This window comes from Homalodisca vitripennis, chromosome 5 (assembly GCF_021130785.1).
Source record: "Homalodisca vitripennis isolate AUS2020 chromosome 5, UT_GWSS_2.1, whole genome shotgun sequence".
Classification (NCBI taxonomy): Eukaryota; Metazoa; Arthropoda; class Insecta; order Hemiptera; family Cicadellidae; genus Homalodisca; species Homalodisca vitripennis.
The window spans coordinates 162,727,558-162,752,162 of record NC_060211.1 but is presented as its reverse complement, the minus strand read 5'-3'; the positions used below and the strand labels follow the sequence as shown (position 1 = coordinate 162,752,162).

Sequence of the window (24,605 nt, the reverse complement as noted above, 5' to 3'; positions counted from 1 at the left end):
ACGTCAACAGCAATGCTTTAAAAGAGAATCTAGGTAAATGGAAGAAAGAGCAGTGATAAAGATTTATTGTCACTAGTAAATGAATACTCATAAAATTAATATTGGAAAATGAGTATTCATTTACTAGTGACAATAAATGTTTATCACTGCTCTTTCTTCCGTTTACTGCTATACAGCATTAAATCCAATGTATCGTGTAGCGACAAATTTTAGTGTTTGACATTACATAATCAAAGGTACTGAAAGGAGCCAGCCAGCGTAAACCGTGGCATGCGTACAAGCAACTGTTCTCTCTCCACTCCACACTAGAGCACGTGGTACAGTCAGTGCCAAATAAATGTTGTGTTTATGTAACTTTTTAACAAAACTTTTAACCAAAGAATACTTTTAATGAAAGATCAACAGGCCACCATTTTTAAAGAGAAGGAGACATCTCTGAGCAAGGGAGTCTCAGTCATAGGACGGATAGACATACTAAGCAACAATGTCGGCTTGTTTACTGACTGTACGTGGTCATGCAGCGAGAGGGTTGTTGGTAGGTGAAGAGGAACGGTGCTACAGATACGAATACTCCCCGCTCCATGTTTTGTCCTAGCTGGCTCCCTCAGTAGTAGGTTTATGGGGAATGATACAGTGGTCATCACTTGTGGCAGGATAGTGCTATCGACATAGCCCATGGGCGGCAGGATTTCAAATCTGTCTGCTCACCGCTTGATTTTTATCCATTACAAGTTTCGTGACAATTTTCAAAGTGCACCACATATTTTATTGGGATGCACTGTGGTGCATAGTAACGTATCTTATTGCATTTTTAGATGTATTCTGTGGCTTACAAATTCTAAGAGTAAATCGACAGTACATTGAAGACCTACTTGCTATAAGCTGCTAAAAAAAATAGATATATGTCAAATGTTTAATTCAAGAATTTACAGAAATTATGAATATGACTTAACCTTTAGTGTGCTAAATAACTATTATAGTGTGACTGCGGAGGATCTGTACACTCTTGGTACCAAGGGTTAAGACGATATTTATACAGTATATAAATGTTATTTTCAAATTCTTGTTTGTGTAAAAGGGATTAAACGATGATAATGAAGGCACTACAGTTATTAGACACAATTCTATTAAACATTTCCATGAGAAATTTTCAATCAATAAGAAAAATTTCATTGGTAAAAATTCAAGTTTAACAATAACAATATATTCGGAGGAAAACATTTATACCAGCTGATATATTTTCATTCCAAAAAGTACATAATACACAGAAAATAAGAATATTAAAAGTTTGGAATGGGAGATTTCAAAATAATCTTCCTGTCTGGATGTTTTATGTTGTAGTAATACAATAACGTTTCACATAAAAATGAGTGATGAATTTTTTATGAAGGTACACTTAACGTCAATTGATTGAGTCATATCTCCATCGTAATTTTGTCCTGTAGTAATAGGTCATAAATAATGTAATACACAGGTGGGAGCGCCAGCAAGCTATATTTATCTACTGACTGTTGCTGATACTGTCAGAAAATTGATAACAATAATGGACTGACACCACACGCAACGTTATGATCAAATATCATGGAGCAATGTGCCACTGCTCTGAGGCAACTCCACAATCTTTTTGTCAATTTCCAAAAAAATAACTACTAAGTAACATCTGGACCCGGTGGGATTTCTCAAATTTTTTTATAAAGAAATATATATATATATATATATATATAATATATATATAAAAGGTACAGATTCAGTAAAACTTATTTTTCTGAAATTAGGCATAATGATAATCTATGTTTGCTATGGATACAAAATACACAGTTGAAAATACTGACCACCCTCATTATAATGCATTGTATAATTTTTCACAAAGTAAACCACAAAACAAGAGAAAACCTTTTTATTAGTTTATCTGTAGATTTAAAATTAAATTAAACTTAAAAAACACATTGAAAAGAATAAAACAGCATTTAGTAAACAAGTATATTTATTACAGAAACATTTTGGAAATAGATAGTAACACATATATAACAATATGCATGTAATTTATTTCAAGTCTATCGTAAACATATCTTACTCTTTCATGATATAATATGGCTCTATAATGTAAACATTGTATGATTATTTAATAAAATCACACTTAATTCAATTTCTAAAACTTTTAAATGTAAACATATTTGTTCAAATGTAAACTGCTAAAAACCACATTAAAAGTAATTTTTATCTAATGTCTTTGAATTAATGAGTTGGATATCATATGATATGATACTCTAAACAGGTAAACTATCTCAGAAAGAATTAAAATTTATGCAAATAAATTATAAGATACAGTTGCCCATTTTGCAGCCCAACACTAGCTAACTTGTTTCACCATGAAAATTTTATTCTCTTAAACAAAATTACAATAATCGCATAATTTATAAAATCAATCATAATTACACAAGGAGATTTTCTTTCTATAGTTCAAGATTTTAAGAATTTAAAGATTAAATTAAAGGTTAAATTTTAAGATTTTAATCTAGGAAACCATTGTTTGAATAAACATAACCATAAAATGTTAATTTTAAAAACATTTCATTAATCAATCAAACGAAAAAGAAATAATTGATGTTAATATTCTAGCTGAAACTGTTACAGACAGACTAACACGTTTTCCAACCAACCTGATTTAGTAGCTTCACTACCATTCAGCCAATGAATATTAAAAATAATTTTCATTTAGACATTTTTTTCAACTTATAATTCTCAAAGACTTCATTATTTTATTAGAAAACAACTTAAATATAAAGCGTTCAACAACCTGAATACCAAGTAAGGTTAATTTACATTTAGTAGTTTGTATGCCACCTGTTCGTTACAGTATCTAACTAAATATTTGTCTGCTATTGTAACAAGAACATATCCAGTACAGTGATTTACAAACATATCTTTTAATATTTTACTATAGGAAAGAATATCACTATTACATTAAAGGTCTCTTAAATTGTAGATGTGAAAAATGTAATGCAAATTTATTCCCCTTTATAAAAGTTGTTTGTTTGGAGATGGTACTTACTTTTAAAAACTTGTTTCAAGAAATTGACCATATCATATAAAATTAATTTTAAAAGAATTCGTCATTTTTAGTAGGTAGCCGAGATGTGGTTGAAAATAAAAAAAACTAAAATAAATAAATTTGAGTAGTTAAACTGTAACACTTCAATGCAATACAGATTGAATATTGCAATGGTAAAACTAGAAGGTATATTTCATTGGTAACCCGACCACAGTGTAACCCAAGTCTACCTCGTGGGGTGAGGTCATCGAAGCCATACAACACAGAGATATCTACCGGAGACTGGGTGAGGTGAATGGTCAATGAAAAAGGATCTGATCCAGGCATTATTCTATGTATCATTTATCCACACTTACAAAAGTTCCCAAGTCTTATAATATTACAAACATTACAAACAATATCTTTGTTTAGTGTCATAATTAAACCAAAAAGAGACTCAGAAAGTTAGAACATACTCCATCATAAAAGAAGTAATCAATCCTTAGTTAACACAAAGTTACAGGATTCTCACGATTTCCTAAATCTTACAAATATTATAAATGCGAAAATAAGTTTGTAACGCTTTCACGCTAAAACTATTCAACCGATAGTACTGAAATTTTACATAGACATTCCTAGGGACCCTAGGATGAATATAGGCCTATTATTATTTCGTAAATCCTTCTGGTCTATGCCCCACTGCTCTTTACAGAAACAAAAAAATTCATTCTTGGTCTCCAAAGTTGTGTAATGAGAATTAAAAGAGCCATTTAAATATATTCAACTGTTATGTGTAAACATGGTATCATGACAGCTCGACCATATGTTTAATTATTTTAACCAATATTTTCATTTTGTTTACATTTATAGAGTGAAAGCATAGCAAAAGCAACAACAGTTCTCATTTCAACATCTTAACCCTCCAGCTGGTATGAAATGAATTTTCGTCGCCAAAGGCCCGTCCGATTTGGCAACGACGAATATTCGTCGCCAAAGTAGACATGTACAGTTATTAAAATTTAGGCAATTAAGGTCATATAAATGATTTTTATTTGATTTATTCTGGAACAGCATTAACTATAGTACCGATTTACTGTTCTTACTTCGATTACTGTCTTCTTTGTTTACCGTAAAACATCGTTCTCTATGGACAGCTGACGTGAACGTAGTACGGGTCAACCACATTGTTGTGCAGCTGTAAACAAGTGCCGGGTTTTGTGTTTGAGGTTACGAATCCAATAGTATTTGTGGAAATTGTATTTTATAGTGTTTTAGTGTTGTTATTATTGTTTTTTTAGCTTTCTTAGGTTATAGTTTTAGTATGGGTGAAAACTTTAGAGACCGATAAATCTAGTGACGCTGAGTGAAAAATGAAACTTTGTACATATTGTACATATGTAAATAAAGTAAGATTAAAATTTATTATTTTATTTTTGTTTTATCTGTCATACTTATATAAGTAAAAATGCATTCATAATGTTTACCCACGAAAAATAATATTTATTTAAAAATCTACGCATTTTTGAAAATAAGTAAATACGCGTGATTTTTCATAAAAAGCTCTGTAACACATACGTTTTGAGGTAAAAGTTACAATAATTATATATTTTTGGAATCAGGACAAAATTTTGAACAAGTTATATATATATATATATATATATATATATATATATATATTTACAGTTTTGATGTAAAGCTTATTGCTAAGCAATTACACAACGGAATATTTACAAAAATAATGTCCAAAAAAATGTTTTCTTACATTTTGTAAAAAAAAAAATATGTTTCCATGCAAACAATAAGATATTGTTATTATAATGCTCTCCATATAGTTTTGAATACATTGACATATAATAGTTTATATTTGGACTAACAGTTATGAAATGTGATACATTATAAGAAACATCTGCGAGGCTGTTAAAATAGAGCCGCCAGTGACACCATTGCCAGTTCTAGGGTTAAGCAAACCAATTTATTTATTCTGGGTCACAAAGCAATACACGTGACACTAAATTCAATTTTTATAACAGAAAATCGCATGCATTTCTTACTGATGAGTTATAAGATACTGATTAGATATATAAATACTTATATTATTCCTAGACTGGTCCTAGGAATAGTATGATATACTGAAAATAGATTGGGAAGCAAGAACTTTACTGTATCATGCATTATCTTTATACATGGATGGCAACTGTCGTAATGTAAGTATTGAGATATGTTAGTATTATTGATGTCGATTTTAGTTTTTAATTTTCAATAACAATATCTATATCCATACAATTTAGAAAACTATACTGTTTTGAACCCTACCTCATTACAAAATTGTACATAGGTATGGTTATATTGTTTCTAAGGGTAAAATATCAAACTCCAGGTTTGCGTTGAAAATATAATTAATTTGAACTAGAAGTGCAAAACCTGAAATAAGACTTACTCAGACTGTTGCTTAACTTCTAGTCCTCTTAATCATGAACACTGTCAAATGGGTACCTGATGTAATATATAACTAATTCTACTTTAAAAATATGATAGGGACCTATCATGTTTCTTTTTTGTTCCAGGCATATTTTTTCGGTTTTTTATTTACCACTATCACTCATTAATATTTTTTTTTACTCTTGTTATTCATTTATAGTTTATTTTTCATTGTTATTGATAATTTTATAGTTTACTTGCACTGTTACTAATGATCTTTTTTGTTTCTCCATATGGTGTCACATCTTATACAGTAATGCATTTAGGTTAATACTATCACTAATTTATTATATACTATCACTAATTTTTATTATAATTTTTACATTCTTATTTATTTTTAATTATGCCTAGATTTGATTTAGAGTCCAGTTGCATGTTTGGTTTGGCCCTTTTCTTTAAGTATTATTTAATTACTATTTAATCATCTATCCTAAGTTTATAAATGTAATTTGGTTTTTGACCGTTGAAAGGAAATAAATAAATATTACATCACAAGTACTTTCACTAAGAAAACTATGAACTTCTACTTTGGAGTTCCTCAACATTGATCTAAAATAGTTCAATTGTTACTGAAATCGTGGAAATTATCCAAACAAATACACGGAATGTTGCATAGAAATTGTGGCCGAAGCCACAGGTATGTGCTAGTAATGCAATAAATTTAACATGCACTAGCTAAGCCCTAGTTCGGGGTTAGCCAACACAAAATCCCAAACTTAGTTTTTTATTCCATTCTATTAATTTGTCATTATAATTAGTACTCTAATGCCACTGCAGCATCATCAGTACTAATGGTCTTGACATGCAGCATACCCCAACAAAACCCCACATGTCCATTTTTTGACAAAATTGAGCTAGCAATGGATTATTTTTCTACAATATTTATGCCTGGGACACTTATGTTCGAGAGTAGAACTCCGTTTGGAAAGAGTGGATTACAGTTCCAACTTCTGACACGTATTTATTTAAAAAAAGTACTTCTTTGGTAACCTTGGATAAAATTTTGGATTTTCTAAAATTGTTGAAAAGGTAAAAGTAAAAATAACTGAAAACGTACAACTTTGACGGGGACGGCTTGATTACTCCACTGATCGTTGGCCCAACGACCCTCCTGGAAGAAATTTAATTTGTGCAGAGGGTCGTTGGCCCAACAACCCATTTTACAAACGTATAGAGGTTCGATTACTCCACTGGTTCGTTGGCCCAACGACCATATTTGTTTCATTTCTGTAAATTGTAAATATAGGATTGTTGGCCCAACGAACCTTATATTTTTATTTACTGGTATAGGTTTGTTGGGCCAACGATCAGTGGTGTAATTGGACCATGAATTAATATTAAGCAATAATATTTGAAGGGGGTCGTTGGGCCAACGAACTGAAGTTAAATGAACCATACAATGTTCTTAAGAGGGCCGATTACACCACCAGGCGTTGGCCCAACGACCCACGCCGCTACTTTGGCTCATTTCAGCGGCCAGAGGGTCGATTAGTCCACTACTTCATTCTCCTTCTCCTTATAAGTCCCCTTTTACTTTTTTAGCACTCCAGTTAATATGTCGTTTTAGTGTTGTTCTCGAGATATTAATGTATGTAGAAAATATGTCATAACTGATAAAGTAACCACATATATATTAAATACTAAAAATAAAATATATACATATTAGTAGGAGTATGTACTATTATATTAGTATCCACAAATGCTACTATGAGATGACATTTTGTTTTTATCATTACCTGTTTAATATTTATATAACAAGGTTGATATAAAGTATAAGTGGTTTCATATGTAACCCTACAGGTTATATTAGATTATTAAATTTCGTTGATAGTTATAATTTACATGGTTAATAAGAAGTCGGTAAAATGTATTGGAATTCCGTAAACGTTGTTAGACGCGTATGTTTTACAGGTTTAGGAATAATTATAATAGTAATATCATGTAACGTCTTAACACCATTTCAAACCCGATTATATTTTCATAATAAAATGTATCGAGGATTATTTTGCATCTTAAAAACCTATTATTGTAAGATTTCTCAGGGTGCATAATCCTAAATATCATGTGAAAATTAATAATATTGTTAAATAGTTATAACTACAGTTTGAAGCGTTATTTACATATTTTATAGTGTTTGACATTTGACACAGGTTATTAATATATTATTACACAAGAATGCAATTTTAAACGAATGCTATGTATAGTTCGATAGATTAACCACTTTCACTTAAAGATATTTTGTAATCATTTTAATTTTCAATCTTAAATCTTTGGAAACAATTATAAAATGCAAATTGCATAACAAGACACACAATGGAAAAATATAACACAAGATTTATACGTAAAGAATAACATATAGTATTTGTTGATTATTACATTGCCAGTGCCATAAAATAATTAAGGTTGACTGAGGTTTTGAGCAGGACGTTGTGGTGTTAGTTGAATTATTGAATTAATTCAATTTAAATAATTTCAATAAGATGGATATTCTTTTAAAATAATCTGTAATGAATAAATTTTATGAACTATATCAAGACTCCTCCTTAATACAAACACTTATTCATTGATATAGATAATAATTAATTATGCAATAAAGCTACACTATGTAACGAGGTGTTATTGTTTGACTACAATAAATCGATACTGAAAGTATATGATATATAATCTAATTAAAAATATATTTTAAATGATAAAGAATTAGTGCAGTTTGTTTATACCAGTTCATCCATAAAAACATTACTATGAAATATAAATATTTTATATTTTGCTCACCTTACTTTGATAAATTTTCTTTCATGCGTACAAAACAATCAGGTAATACAGTTTTATTTGTTAAGCCAGACCGTTATTTGGAAGCAACGTAATATATAATTTTATTTTAAACATTAGGTCTGTGGTAAAAGAGAACTGGATACAAGCAAAATATTAACATCAACTGTGATGTGTGTAAACTGTTGATAGTTTTTGAAATATCAAGCAAAGAGAATAACAGTATAATAACAGGGTATAAGCAATTTAAAAAATATTACAGATTTTAAAAGAAAACTTAATTTTAAATTTAAGAATTATATCAGGTTTGGTTTTAATATCATACACATTGTACATTTCTGACTACTACATTTTAAACTCGATTTAATATTAAATCTGCTCAAATCAACAGTTAGGCCAGTGCAGTAGTTTAAATTAATGAAATCGCAGATTTTTTTTTTTTTTGTACAAAAGTGAAGTAAAATATAGTTCTTTTAAAAGCGTTAATTCATAAACTGGCATCAACTGGTGAAAAGATTTCAATGCATATTTACAATTGTAATACTAATCTTTGAAATGAAATGATAGACGTTAATTTTTAGAGAGGCTGGTCTCTTTCGAATCCTTATTCTGCTCTTCCTCATGTGCCATTGGCCTTACGAGGATCATAACAAAGATTATAAGAGGAAGATTCGGTACAGTGCAAGACCCACAGACTGGTTTAAAATCTTACCTCAGTGTATCTTGCCATATGAAAATAGGTGTCGGTTTGTTTTGAATTCTTTCGGAAACTAAGGATTTTAGGGGTGTCGAAGGCAAACGTATTTTTTTTGTAATTAGAGCATCTGTCAACGGCAATCACTGATGTCAATTGTTGTTAAAGACAATTATATGATTCAAAATATAGCAATGGAATGTTTTTGTTTTCAAACAATTAAAGTGGTTGTGAAGTTCCAGGCTTTGTGCTTGAGATTGGACAAATGAAGAGAAAGTATTTTCAAACCAGCCATAATTTAGGTTATTGATCGAAAATTATTATTATGCCCTCGTTCCCGGAAGCCAGCTTATCCGTGTGGCCTTACACTTACTTCCTGGTCTCTGTGCTGTTGTCTTGTCTTCGATATCAATCGGCTCTTCTTTGTTTGATTGTCAGAACATGTTGTCATCACAATTTATTGGTGATTAAGGAAATACTTCAATTTTCTGGATAAACGGTTCAGTGCACTCGTGCACAAACGTGATGGAAATATTAAAAAACATCAAGATTTTTGTATTAAGTTGTGCTTTAAAAAATAATTCTGTGTTTTACTTTGTAATCAAGTCTATTTACAAATTCTGCTTATAAACATATTTTTTTCGTTTTCATAGTGGTTACTCATAAGATAAATATAATAAACATGTTTTCTAACGCTCAGGCAAATCCCATGGCATGCATCATCGAACCAATGTCCCTTATGCAGAAATGAGGATTCAAGCAAAATTTCAAGTCAATAGTTAAGTTAATCCTCACAAACATTTATGCACCCACTCCCATTGACATGCAGAGGAAGTTGTCCGAAAAACATTTATGATCTTGAACTACGCCCCTTGTCTCCAAGGGAAAGGGAATTAAATAATTATCGTCATTTATCCCAAGGAATCTCCATGTCAATTTTGGTTAAAATCCATGGGTCCCTAAATCCTCTATAATTGTCGTAAACAAATGTGGAGTTGGCCCTAGAACTTCGTATCTGTAGTTCAACATTTGGGCCATGTCAATGTTGGTTAAAATCTAAGGATCAGAACACCGTCCAGCAGTATTGTTCGAATATGGATTTAGTTAGAGGGATTTACTATACTTGAAATAAGAAATAGGCTTATGATATTATATATGTATGTGACAATAGTTCCACATGGTTCGGTGCCCCGTAACGAGGGTCGTTGTTATTATAAAGACAGTTTACTTTGTAATATTTTGAACAGTCTATCAATTATACTCAATAAATACACATCTCGTTAACCTATATACAAGTGTTATAATAATATTTTAATAATAATATTATTATAATATATTAAATACATCTCGTTACCATGTACTGTATATATAAGTTATTTTGTTATTTAATAGGCATCAACCTAACCTTTTCCATATCAGAAGGTTACGTGTTTAGACCATGTCGAGGCCACCAATATAGGAAAAGGTTGGGTTGATTCCTATTAAATAACAAAACTTGTATATATAGTACATGGTAACGAGATCTGAGTATAAATTGACATACTGTTCATAATCTTACAATTCAGACAAACAAACTGTCCTAGTAAGAACAATCCTCGTTGCTAGGCACTGAACTATGTGAAAATAAGGCTACATATATATTATTTTTAATATTATATATTTCCACTGTACTTTGCACCTGCAGCTCCGCTCTCCCCTCCACGTTTTACTACATTTCAAGAGCCCGATAACCCTACATATAAACAAAAACACAACAAGAAGAGTAATGTTCTTAATAGATGTTTCTCTATATCTATTTAGGTGAAATTTCACATATAATACGAAAAAATACCATTTAAAGCAAAACTAGATGCTCAAAGATTAATTTTTATAGTAATTTGTTTAAACAATAAAAAAAACCTAGATTAAGAATTTGATAAACATTGCAATTTATAGTCTGAAAAACAAAATACCACATCGACCATATACATGCATTTACTGTAGTTGTAATCCGAGGTCAAAACCCTCAGGCGTTTCACTATAAAGTCGGTTTGTGGAATGAAAGATTAACAAATAAAGTTTGAGACAAGTCAAGTGCCTATTTTCCATTCAATTTTTTCTCCATGTTAAAAATAGAGCAGGCGGCAGCTACTAGCGTGTCCTCTTACGTACGGGATGCTCGCATAATCAAGCTACATTAGATACCGCTAATAAAAGCTACACAGTGTTGATAAAAAACCCTCAATCTAGCCTAATGATTGATTGATCCACTGACTTGAGTAAAGGTTTAGACAAGTAGTAGTAGTAATGGGGTTATAGAAGCGATGCGACAATATGCTTTTCGAGGCCACATCACGTCCAACCCCGAACACAACACTATAGACAATAGACAATAGACAATAGACAAAAATTCTTTATTAACATGCTCATTGAGAACAGTATTAGCGTCATAGTAAACACTACAAGTGTTTTTTTTTTACAAAATATAAAGTTTTGTAATGATATAAAAGGCTACATTGTAAAATTTAAATGTCAAATACTCTTTGAAAAAATTCTTCTATGGAGTAGAAGGGGCGGTCAGCAAGCCATTTGTGTAGTGCTGGTTTGAGTTCATTCTCTCCTTTGTCTCTCAGCTCTGATGGCAGGTGGTTGTGAAGCTTCCTCCCGATGTATGTAGGCTTCTTTTCGAACTGTGACAGTCGGTGGGCTGGAAGATCATACAAAGTAGTGTCTCTGAGGTTGTACTGATGAACTTCACCCCGCTTTGGTAGGCCCTCTCTTACTGCGTGCATCACAGTTTCTTGAATGTATAGTGATACGATAGTGAGGATCTTATGGGTTCTAAAGGCTTCTCTACAGCTGTTTGGTGGTTGCAGTCCTGCAAGTGTTCTGACTGCGGTTTTTTGTTTTTTGAGAACCCTTTGAATCTGACCAGCTGATGTTCCTCCCCATGCTACTAAACCATATCTTATGTGAGCCTCAAACAAAGCGAAATAAGCAGCTCTTGTAGTTGTTTCATCAGTAGAAGCTTTGATGTTTTTAATTGCATAGAGGCTGGAACTTAACTTCCCACAGAGTTTGTCTACATGAGAAGTCCAGGATAAGTTTTTATCCAGAGTTATGCCCAAAAACTTGACTTCGTCATTCGTTGCAACATCTGGTATACATGGCACACATTCAGATCTCATTCCAAAAGCTATTTGGGCAGTTTTGGTAGTGTTTACTGCTAAGTCATTGTTATAACAGTACTGATAGGTCATGTTGAGGGATAGGTAGGATGTGATTGCCATATTTTCAGTTGAGGTTTCACTAAACATCAAGGTTGTGTCGTCAGCATACATCAAGGTTAAGCATGCATCACCAATGTATTGAGGTAAGTCGTTAGTGAAAAGGATGAAGAGTACTGGTCCAAGCTAACACTAACACTAACACTGTTGCTGTCTTCACTTTTACATAGAGGGTAATTAAAAAGGTTTCTTGTATTATAGTCAATTTACCTAAGGTTTACGCTGACACTCTGTAAGTAATTTATACACATTCTTTTAATTTTTCTTCTTTTAGCCGCCCCTCAAAAACCTGCCGTTCTCGGTGGCCGCCTAGATTGCCTAATCGGCACGATTGATTCTCCTTCTGTACAGGTCTACTGCTTCACTATCTAAGTCATACTGGACAATAATATAGAGTAAAAGTAAATAATGTACAAATTTGAGGGTTTTAAAAATGTCACAGAACACTTCTCGGTAGTTGTTAATATAATTATAATAACCTTAAATACTAAAAGACGAGCTACAAGATTTGATAACATCTAAGTTGTGCAGTTCACACCACGTCGAAACGATGCTTACCCAATTAAATTCGTACAATGTATCGGTTTTTATGTGGAGAACTATCTTAAACAACAGATCTTAAACAGGAACAATATTGTGACTGAGTGTAGCTTTCCACGGTTAGGCCGAAATAGTTGGTTATGACACCGGCCGTGCAAACCGAAGAACTAATCCGTTTACTATATTTTATAATGTAAATTAACTGTAAAAGAAAACAACCAGGCTCAATGAAAACTGAATAAAATCATGTAAATAAACTCGTTGACAGCGACTTCATGTTACGGTCGACAGTTGTCACTCTTCACATCAGCCATCACAGCGTATAAAGCTACAATGAAGACGCCAAAGAACACTTTTACTTCAGATTAAAACTATTAATAATTATAACACGGTTTGTCACGGAGACATCAATTCAAGTTTGCATGTTTCAACTTGGAAAGAAACTGAGGAAGACACCATCAAAAGAATAATCTTGAACTTATGGGAAATTTAACCTCTAGTTGTGGTTAGTTGCATGTGAAACTTGAATTCTTTTAGCGACATCACTAATAATTATGTATAATATTGTATTTCTAATATATTACCACAGATTGCACTATTCTACTTATAACCAAGAGTCTAACAGCTGCATTACGGTTATAGATTACCTGATATAGAATACCCGTTATAAGATATTGTAATGCCTTCTCTCACATCCCATTAACAATCAACATTACTTCTTCAGACGCCTATATTTTAAAGTTGTCAACATATTCTCAATTAAGTTTTAATGATTGATAGTTTTCTTTAATATGTACTCTAAAAATGTAGTTTATATCCATCTGAAAAAATGTATCAGATACACGAAAATGTTTAAATGCTTCAGAATATTATACAGTGGCTTTTTGAAGAGAATTGGCCAGTTCTTTTACTTGTACATGTATATGTATATGATAAAAAATCGATACTAATGTAGTTTCAATAAAGATTAAATCACGCTTTTGCCGTTTATACAAATTTTATATACATACATATATATATATACATTTTACCAGCTTCTTCTTATTGGAAACTAAATGCTTAATATATCATCAAACACTCCAATAAAAGACAAATTTTTATTTTTGTGAGGCATTTCGTGCTCAATGAACATAGAAGGTGCTCAGTTATGTGGGTCTGACGATGTGTTAATTGAGCACGAAAGGACTCACGAAAATAAAAATTTGTCTTTATTGGAGTGTTTGGTCATATATTAAACACATATATATTAGTCACGTCAATAACGTAAAGAAATGGGGAAAATATATATATTATGTTTATATTAATCAAAGTAGTTTTTTCTTTACCGACAAAAAATAATAATGTACAAGTTACCTCACACCTGCATTTAATATTAATATGTAATTTATAATCATATTTATAGTTTTATATATATATATTTTTTTTCATCAACTGTATTCACGCTCATAATGAAGATAAAACTACTACAGTACAGGAGGAGCGGCTGCCGTGCCGCCTGCCCTTGACCATAGTGGACTAATCGCTCAGTGGAGTAATCGACCCTTTTCATTTGAAATGCAATGTTTTATTTGATCGGGTTGTTGGCCCAACGACCCAGTGGACCAATCGAACCTCTATAAATTATAAAACGGGTCGTTGGCCCAACGAACAGTGGTGTAATCGAACCTGCATTCTACAATTTAACTTGTTACTGCAATAGGGTCGTTGGGCCAACGAACCATATACGCTATTAGTATTTGTAAGTAAATTTTGGATCGTTTGGCCAACGAACCTTGATTGTAAATTTACTGTTTAAATTGTAAATAAGGTTCGTTGGGCCAACGACCCATTTTAGTTATGTTTTACTTTATGAAACAAATCGGTCCGATTACACCACTGATCGTTGGGTCAACGACCCTCTTATTTAAAACTAAACTAATGTTTGGGTCGTTGGGCCAACGATCAGTGGAGTAATCGAACCAGACCCACTTTGACATATAGGACCACCCTGTATACAAGAAGTAAAATAAATTAAAACTTTTTTCTAAGTGATCAGTGAATACAGATCTTTAAAATGACGTACAGCTTAACCTAACTTTACTTTAAAAATATTTCAAAACTGACACCTATCCCCTACCACCAAAAGTGCCATTTTAGGGTATTTTTGGGTGTTAAAAATTATTTTCCCGAATTCTTTGAGGTTAAAATATGGGGTGTTTGCTAAAACAAAGAAGGAAGGTTTCTCGTTTCAGCCGCTATACATTGCAGACTATTAGTCTGCCTTACCCTGTATATGTTCAGTATTAAATTGTATTTTTTTTTATAAAATCAATTTTTAATTCTTTTACAAAAATATCTGAAACAAAAAAATTAATAATTTTACTTTTAAGTATTTCTAGACTACATGTGACAGAAATTACAATGTGTTAATATTTTCTTAGTATTATTTAGTTCTTCCTTAAAAGAAAAGACATGTAAGACTTCATCCTAGATATATATTTATAAATGCAAAACCTTTTGAAGATGTTTGAATGTTTGATACTTAATCACACAAAATCTAGTAGACAAATTTGGACGAAATTCAGCTTTACATTACTGAGATATAAGAATCAAATATAGGAATATTTTTATTTAGAAATACCACCTACATACTTTTGCAAGTAACTTAAAGATAATATTTATTTACTGTAAAAATATCCAGTCACAGAACACAATGTACCACGCAGTATATGCGTGTTTTGCATTTCCATGAATAAACAACAGCTGTTGTTATGTGATGCTTGTAGTAATGACAAATACTATTATCTAGCTTTTATCATAGATGGCAGTAATGACGATTTCAAACCATTTACTTTACTCTGGATTTACTTTAATGAACAAAACTGGGAATGTGTACATGTAAGGTACTAGAAATTAATTTCCTTCACAATTGTGAGACAGTGTACTTACAGGAGTAGCTGGAAGTAGAGGGAACAAATAGTTAGCCCGCGCACTAAAATGAATAAACTACCATTTGCACTACAACTACAAGTTTAAAGGAAACAAGTGAGCACAGTTGTAGGCCTGTAACAATAGCAAATGGAATCACAAAGCAAAACACCAGACACTATGCAACTTTTATGACAGAAAATCATTGAGGGAACATCAAACAGAAATTGGGAAGCGAGAGTATATACTGTACTTTAACTAGTTTACAGATATTCTTCCTTCAAAAAACTATTACCAATGGTATAAATAAAATCAGCGAGTCGGATGGCCCACAAAGTAGGCATACATTTACTTTTAGGGAGTTAAACTAATTGTAAATATGATTGGTAAACCAGTACGGTTTGAAAAGTTCTTATCTTATTGTGTTTGTGTGTGTATTCCTTTGTAATTTCTTAACATATTCACTTGGAAATGGGTGACAATCTTCAGTGCTACAGTGAAGAGATTTAGCACCAGTATAGGTCAATTGAAGAGTAAATCATAGCTGGAAAACAGGATTCTCATGTCAAAACAGTGATGCCTCTCAACTGACAGTAATGTTTGTTGCTGTCGACTCGTGCAAGCATACCTTTGAAGTGGTTGTGCTCGTTCATACCTTTGGTTATGAAATCTTTAGAAGATATATCACCTTTACGGCATGAGTGTGTATGGCCAGTATACACGATTTGGCGTGGTTTGTGTACAAACCTCCAGAGTTGCTAACATCGCTTCCACCAACTAACCCTCCCCCCTCAACAACCCGCAAAATCACAAGCATGGCAGTTTGTCACCCAGATGTTCAGGTTTTGTCGGTTATAGTCAGAACTGCTTAGCTCTCCCCCCTACACTTTTGCTAAGAGTCCGTTGATCAGCCCTCTAACTGCCCTCATGTAAAATTCTCCTGAATAGAACCACTCGCTGGGTACTGAGCAGCAATCCACAGTCTGAATCTGTGTAAGCTCACCATACCATTCATTCCACTTGAATATACTCCACGAATTGAATACAATGTAATATGTGATATGATGTCGGAAAAGTTGAACAATTTGGGACGTGATCTGAGGTCAGGAAAGTACTGATCAAAAATGCTCTAGGCTATTAGCGCGGGCTTCCGTCGCTCGTAAAGTTTATCTATAACTTTGGTAACACTTACAAACCAAATTAAGGTATACCATATTTATGATAACCTAATCTAAACCTACTTTATCACACGATAACAAGTAGTAAATAGGGACAGAACGGTCTCCTTACCAACATCACTTCCTTTTGGGAGGCAAAAAAACCAAAACCGATTGTCATAATGACATGTAATTTCAAATAATGCCTGTTCTTTCTAATAATGTAGTTTTTTATGTCTCCGGTAAGAAAAATTCTTCAAAAAATACTAGCCTCAAGATATTACCAAAGTACTATTATAACATTTAATGGCCTGGCTCTTCTCAATACAACATAAGGCATACACCTTGGCACTTTTACCATGTCATTTAGAAAAATGTCTGGCACTGACGGGGTTAATAAATACATTTAGTAACAGAATATCAAATATTTGAAAAGCCGTTCTAGTCAGCCCTTGGCACTGATATTTAACCTTATGGCCGTACCGACCATGGCTCGGTCTCGTCATTGTTGGATATGAGAGGTTCTACTGTAACCAATTGTGTAAACTATAATAAGAATGATTTTGTAATCAATAGTTTAGTTTTTGAATACTAATAGATAATTTATTCACTGATTCGATTGTTGTGGTACTCACCTAGGTTGCAGTATCATAAGCGGTCGACAAAACACTCGGATCATTGATATTCATGATGACACTGTTATTTCAGTAACACCGGAGAAATGATTTTGGCGTTCTGATAATGACTTTCTGGTAATAGGTTACAATGTAACCTACAACAGCCGAGGCGATTTCTTGCAAGCAATGGGGCTAGGAAAGTACCAGTTCTGAAAACGCTTGCCTGGTATGTTAGGTTACTGAGAATACAATAACGTAGTGGAGTGAGCTGGACGGAGCAGGAGGATCAATGAACAAAAGACCAGATTATCTGATAGATCGATGTATTTATCAAAATAGAAACTGACCTGTACAGATTTAAAAACCGGATCCACTTATCGTACCCTACCCTTAAAAACTTACTATTGGAAAAAATGAAAAGAAACCCAAATAATATAGTCATTTACTTGTTCTTTCTCAGTTATCATTAATTATAGGTAGTCTGGTTACTGAAACAATACCAATTGACCACGTTATTTTGGTAATAGGTTATTGACAAATAACAGTATTTCCCATCTCTAATACCTTTACTCGAATTCCATATAAATGATTTTAATTTTTCAATTAATTTGGAACACTAATGACGAACTGAATTGCACTATGGGCTATTAAGACAAATACTAAGCAATAATGTAATTCATTACACTAGAAACAGATTATGATTATAATAAGTCAAATGTTTTTATATTCAATAGTTTAGATATTTCTAATCGATAGTTGATTTGATCGTTGTGATGGCCATTTATTATACTGCAGAATAATGATACATTAGATACCTTCTTCTTTGCCTTTGACCAGCACTGCTGGATTAGCTGCTTCAACTAACTCAACTAATATTTACAAACTGTTCACTTTTAAAACCTAGCCTATACACACTTGGTAACTTTAATTTCTGTAAAGATGGCGGCAGAATAGACAATTGTGGCTTGGTAAATCTCAAAAACTCACTGATGGAGTAAAATGGACTCTCCTTAAGCCAGGACTAATCTCCACTTGATTTTGCAATAGTCCACTTCCTTAAACCCTTCAGAAAGAGCCGGACATAGACTAATCGTGGGAGCCAGGAAACAGTCTTTCTTCTGCTTATAATAATGACAATACGTATTTACAAAATTGAAAGGCAAAGTTTTTTTTTTTAATCAGTAATTTACAATAGGTAGGCCTTAGCCTAAACTTAGTGACCAATAAACAGCATCACATTTTTGAAGTTCTACAGCAAAAATTGATTGCCTAACTTAACCTACTGTATTGAAGTCATATCCTTGAGGTTGTGGTTTTTGTTGGACTGTGATTGGGTAGTAAATATTGAATTCAGCCTATAGTGTTCTCGTTTCCTAGAATGAAGCAAGTTCCTTGTATCCCTAGCCTAGTGAGTGACCTTTTAAAACCTGCTCAGGATTACAATTAATCTGATATTTCCCATTTCAGGGTTAATAGAAGCAGTAACTATTTAATCAGAATATCAAGAGTTAGTTCATAAGTTACTACTGTGTTATTTTATTAAGATAATAACAAATCTGATTAGATAACAAGCCAGTAAAAACGTAAATAATGCTACATAAGTATTAGAACAAGTTGAACTATACATACCAACGATGAAACTAAGAGCAACAAACGATATTTTCGCATAGGGACTGCGAAAATGGATCATGTTTTGAAAAGTACTATATACATTAACCTTCAATCGTCGTCTTACAAAATAACTCAGCAGCCATACCGCTGACTTCCAAGACGGACAATACACAACACAACAAAGACTAGCCGACAGACGACTTAAAACAAAACAATAAACATATGGTGCTCACCAAAATAACTCACGAAAAAAAACATGAGGGCAAACTGTAACGTTTGGTAGAAAGTAATTTTACCACACACCACATCGTATATATTTTAATGTCAGATTTTTAAATTAGGATATAATGTGAAATATTTGTGTCATTGATGGGTACAATGACATAAATCTAAAACTAGCCCTAACAAGGTACAACAACGGTAAAACGGTAAAGGAATTATAATTTTGAGGCCAGTTTTATACTTCATAATAGATTTAAATGACGAGAATCGAAAAATGTTAATTTAAAAAACTTCCAATGTAGTAAATTAAACTTATTACCTACTAAATATTGACTTCAACTCCACCTATATTTAACAGTTCTTCATCTTATCTCAATAGAGTCAATGATGAATAATAATTAAGTACCTATGACATTATAATTCACATAGTAATTAATTCACATCGGTAAAATATTTTCCTGTATGCTGTATGCTACTGTAAATTAGTCATCATAAATATTCTACTCAAATTCACCACTGTTTGTATTATTTGTTTAAATATTTTGTCCAAACCAGTCTGACATTTTTTCCTTATTCTATAAGAAGGATGATATTTTTACCGTTAATTAGTACATGAAAATCTGGACCCATGTTCAAAACTGTAACACACACTTCTTTTTCAATTTTTAAATTTGGTCTGTATTTTATGACTGTCACAGCTGAGAGCCCACCTCACAAAGTTAGGAAGTAGCAAAGGGTATCAACACAAGCGAAGCTTTCCTGGCAATTGGCGGGTTCATTTTTTTGAATCCGGTCTTTAACAAAGTATCTGTTTGGAATTCCACGTTGTTCACTCTCTTCAACGTTTAGATGCATTTCTTTGTTAAATGGATTTAATACCCACATAATAGAGTTGACATCATTGGTAGAGAGATATTCGTCAAAATACACTCAGTTTGTAAATATCTTTCTTCAATAAACTGTTTTAAGCCGGTAAATCTAGTTTATTCACCTTTAGTCACGATAACCTTCTACCAATCGAATTTCTTATTATAACCTTCCACTTTGTCTGACAGGTTTAAGATATTTGTGTTCTTTTCTTGCAAGTATGAGAATGCAAGTTGTTCTTCTTGCAAGTTTTCTTTTCGTATGTTCAATTTTTCAAACAATTCAGTAAGAAAAGCTATCTTCGATAGATAGTTCTTATCAATACATTTGTTGGTAATAGCATGGTTTTTTATCCTTATAATAAGCATATATTTTGTGTCTCAGCTCAAACCGAGAGACAACTAACAAGAATTAGGTACTGCTGAATAAAACATGAGCTGTCAGACCCTATGTCCTTGTACAATTGTTCAAAAAGTCTTACTTTTTAAAAGTTTTTAACGTAGTTTATAGCACCTCTAACAATTTTGAGTATATCGTGCCTTAATGAGTTGTTCACCGGTTAATGCTTCTCTATGGATCATGCAATGGTCGCTTTCGCTCGAACGGAACTTTTTTTCATTTTTTGCTTTTCAGTGTCATGCTTATAATCTTGTTTAGGTAGAGTGATGTGTAGCGTCAAAGTTACACGTTCCAAGAAATAATGGCAAGTGCGCCTGCGATCCTCTCATCAGAATGCTATTCATGCGATGACGCTGTAATCTCTTTTGTCTATGTTTAATTGTTTTAATACATAGGTGATTTTAATTAATTTATGGAGTCGTAGGTATATTAATGATAGAAAAATAATTCGATATAACATTATAAATCTGGTATAGCGCGTATAATAAAAAATACATTTTCAATTTTTTGACCCGACAAGATGTTTTTTTTAATCAGTGTAGCTCTACAGCGGCGCACACCTTGGGAAGCATTGGTCCAGGGTAAACAAAATATTTCCACATAATACCTTACGTAGCTCACTAATGCATTAATGTTAACCAAAGTCTATTTTAACGTTTATTAAACCAATTTAATGTAGAATCGTCAGAGTGAGGTCCCATTGACGAGAGTATTTCTTGGGCGTACTATAAGTCCACGAATTTAACTCTGATTCTAGAGACCGGAAACTCCAAATGTCCTGGAGCATCCAATGCCCCAGAAACCGAAAGTTTCTAAAATGCTTAAGCTTACAGAGCCTAAAAGCATAAAAATGCGGCAAATTCTTGTACCGTTTTTATAGCACATATTTTAAATTTATATGGAGCTAATACTTTATAAATTAAACAACTTTTCGGAAATACTTGGTTTATTCCGAAATTCAAGTTTACCAAAAAAATTAACAAAGTTTACAAACTTTTGATTCGATTTTCTTCAAAACTTCACACAATCGAACAAATCTAATTAAGAGTCTGATTAAAAATGAATTAAAATTAAAATGAAACTAAAAATTTATACTTCTCAAAAAATGGTTTAAATTAACAAAATAAAATAAAAGTTCTCTTCTCAAAATACTCAAAATCAATATAACACAAAACTTGATATTAACTTTATGACCAAAATTTAATTCACAATACTTCAAAAAATGTAATTAATTCTCAGATTCTGAAAGATGGGAAACTTTAGAAATTTTAATTACAACAGTATAAAAAATCAAAGATATTAACTAAACGCTGGTACGGGACTTACTACTTTGAAGATTACGGAGGCTGATAGGGATTTAATACGCACTGAAGAAAAATTAAAAAACTTGAATTAAATTTACACGCGATAAAAAATGGAATTACTCTAAATCCCACACTATAGGGTTAGAGGAAGAGCTGCGATTCTCAACAGGACCTTGTCGTCGTGGCTTCAAGACTCGAACTGAATCCTCCAGCGAGCCGGGAGGAACGCATCACCCGATACGTCACTGACCGATCAGCTGATTGCCGGTCCAACTGAACAAACAAAGTCCCCGCACCGCGTCTAGTTAATAAGAGCCTACTTCCTACCGCGATTCAGCATAAATGAATTTGAACTATGGTACATTCTAATGACATTCCTTTGCAGGTGGTTCCTAGACACAGATGTCAGGAGTTCTAAGAGAACGAGAGACCCCAAGGGCGGGGATATTCTTAAGGCCAGTATCCTTAAGAATCTAGGGGAAGCTATCAGAGGTAAAAGGAATGTTTAGAGGCTAGAAGCTCACTTCCATACCCGAAACCTATCAGAGGTGGGGTACTTAAATGCTATATCCTTTTCGATTCAAGAGCATTTAGACGACGGGATCTCACAGTGTTTTAGCAACACCTTAGTGATGATCATAATACACGAGGGCTGTGGGGTTTCAGATATTAGATTGAGATTTTTAGGAGCAAGGTAAGTTCTGGTTCTTATAAACTGCAACAAAAATGAACCTAAATCTTGTAGCCAGTGAGCTAAAAGATGTTGCTTAGAAATCATATTTTTTGTTATTGTTATTTAGACGTATTCAAATATTTATTCTATATTCAAGGAACTACGAATCCCTGGGAAGCGGTTGGCAAGCCACTCTCAAACATTCAGTGTGAGGTGTGGTGAAGCCCCGTCTTGCATAAATATCATGCTCTCAATGTTATCAAACGCTGACACAATTAGCCAAACTCTGTTTTCGAGCATCTTGAGGTACCGCTCTTCATTTACTGTTTCTTTCAAGAAAAAACCAATAATTTGACTTGATGTTATACCACACCCAAATGGTACCCTTGGGACAGTTTTGCATTTTCTCAGCAGTAACTTTATGGTTGAACTCTGCACAGTAATGCGAACTGTGGCGATTAAAAATCCCCCGACGTGAAAAACTGCTACTTCATTTAAGAAAATGTTATCAAAGAGTTCTGGCCAATCTTCATGCAACTCAAGCATAATTTCCTCATATTTCATTTGGCGATTACAGACTTCAGGAAATATTTCTTGGCAGTAATGTGGTCTCCAAGGACGAAAGCTAAGAAACTTCAAGACAACAGTGTGCCGCGTCGCGTAAGACCATTCTCACGAACTGTCGAGTTGACTTTCCGGGACTTCTTGTGAACATTTCTTCAACGATTTGAATATTTTCTTCTTATCTGGATGTTGATGGACAGCCGGTTTTCTACTGCCTTTCGCTGATCCAGTAGTAATTAGTTTTGAGTGCAAATTTTGAATGTTATTATGTTTGGATCCAACAAAGCACGAGGTCCGTTTCTATTGCGCAACCACCTTTGCACTTCCACTACTGACTGTCGGACTTTGTAACGGGAAGTAATTTGTGCTGGTTGTTGAGGTGGAAATTGTTCTGCGGTCATTTTCTTGAATTTGATTTAATTCTCAATGTGTAGTGAAAACAAAATTAGATGTGACAATATATGTTATAATCTTAACTTCTCAATTGTAGTTCTTGTGACTTAATGGTAAACTTAGAAATGATGAACCATAGATTTATAAATGGCTAATGTCTGTGAATATGGGTGGAAAGATTTAAAGTGTATGGTCTGGTCTGAAGGGTTTTCTATAATATTGTATTGAAACTTATTTATGTTTTTCCTGCGTGAGAATAAGTTTATAAGTTTAGTTTAAAAAATAAGTTTATTTGAGTTTTCAAGTTCTATTGTAAATTTTAATATCGAAGATATTTTGTGTAAATAGTTTACAAATAATTCTACTTGCATGGTATTACTATTGAAGAGTGTACTAGTGTGCCACTATAGCACTACAGCACTTATCTATGGTAGAGCGGAATTTTATCACTAAATTTATTGTTATTTGAAATAAGATCGTAATAAACTCAGTCTCAATGTGGTTTAGATAAACATCAGATAATATTCCTGACAGAGGTGATCCCACTGCTGTAATAATATTTTCTATTGAACAAGAAATAAATTTGTTTTATATTTCAACAATGCAATTCGTGATCGTTCGTGATCAATTCACTCGAACCAAACGTGCACATACAGGTGGAAAACCTACACAATTGCGCACGAAGCCGCGGGTAACTGCTAGTTTTGAATAATAATAAAGAAAGAACTTAGGGTAAACTAAATTTTTGGCTTGACAGCATTGGTCTAATTTACAATTTGACTTTTAGTTCTGTCATGTGATTTATATTCATTGTAGATTAAAGGAGCTAGTTGAAAAACATTAAATATGTCGGTATAGTAAAGATCTATTTTGATATTAGACCACTATCCTCAGGACAGGATCACAAGAATGAATTAACCTATTTCAGCGTAGAGATTAAACATAGAAGATTGGCATTTATTGCCCAAACACAGAACTGCTTTTTTGTAATCTATGTTGAATGTAATCACCTATTGCAAAGATTAGAGTTAAAAAGTAAGAGCATAACCGTATCCACAAATAAGTGGTTAGTAAAAATAATGGTCATCCATTTTTAAATTTAAATACTTTAAA

At 32.8% G+C, this 24,605-nt stretch overlaps 1 protein-coding gene across 1 annotated transcript in view; it reads right to left on the bottom strand.

Moving 5' to 3' along the window:
• LOC124363081 (UDP-glucuronic acid decarboxylase 1) overlaps positions 1 to 19,263 on the bottom strand; it is a 46,018-nt gene extending 26,755 nt beyond the window's left edge. Inside the window, exon 1 of the mRNA XM_046818177.1 lies at positions 19,089 to 19,263. Coding sequence (XP_046674133.1) covers positions 19,089 to 19,149 — 61 coding nt within the window. The 5' untranslated portion in view covers positions 19,150 to 19,263. The remainder of the gene's footprint in view (positions 1 to 19,088) is intronic.
• Positions 19,264 to 24,605: the final 5,342 nt, after the last annotated feature.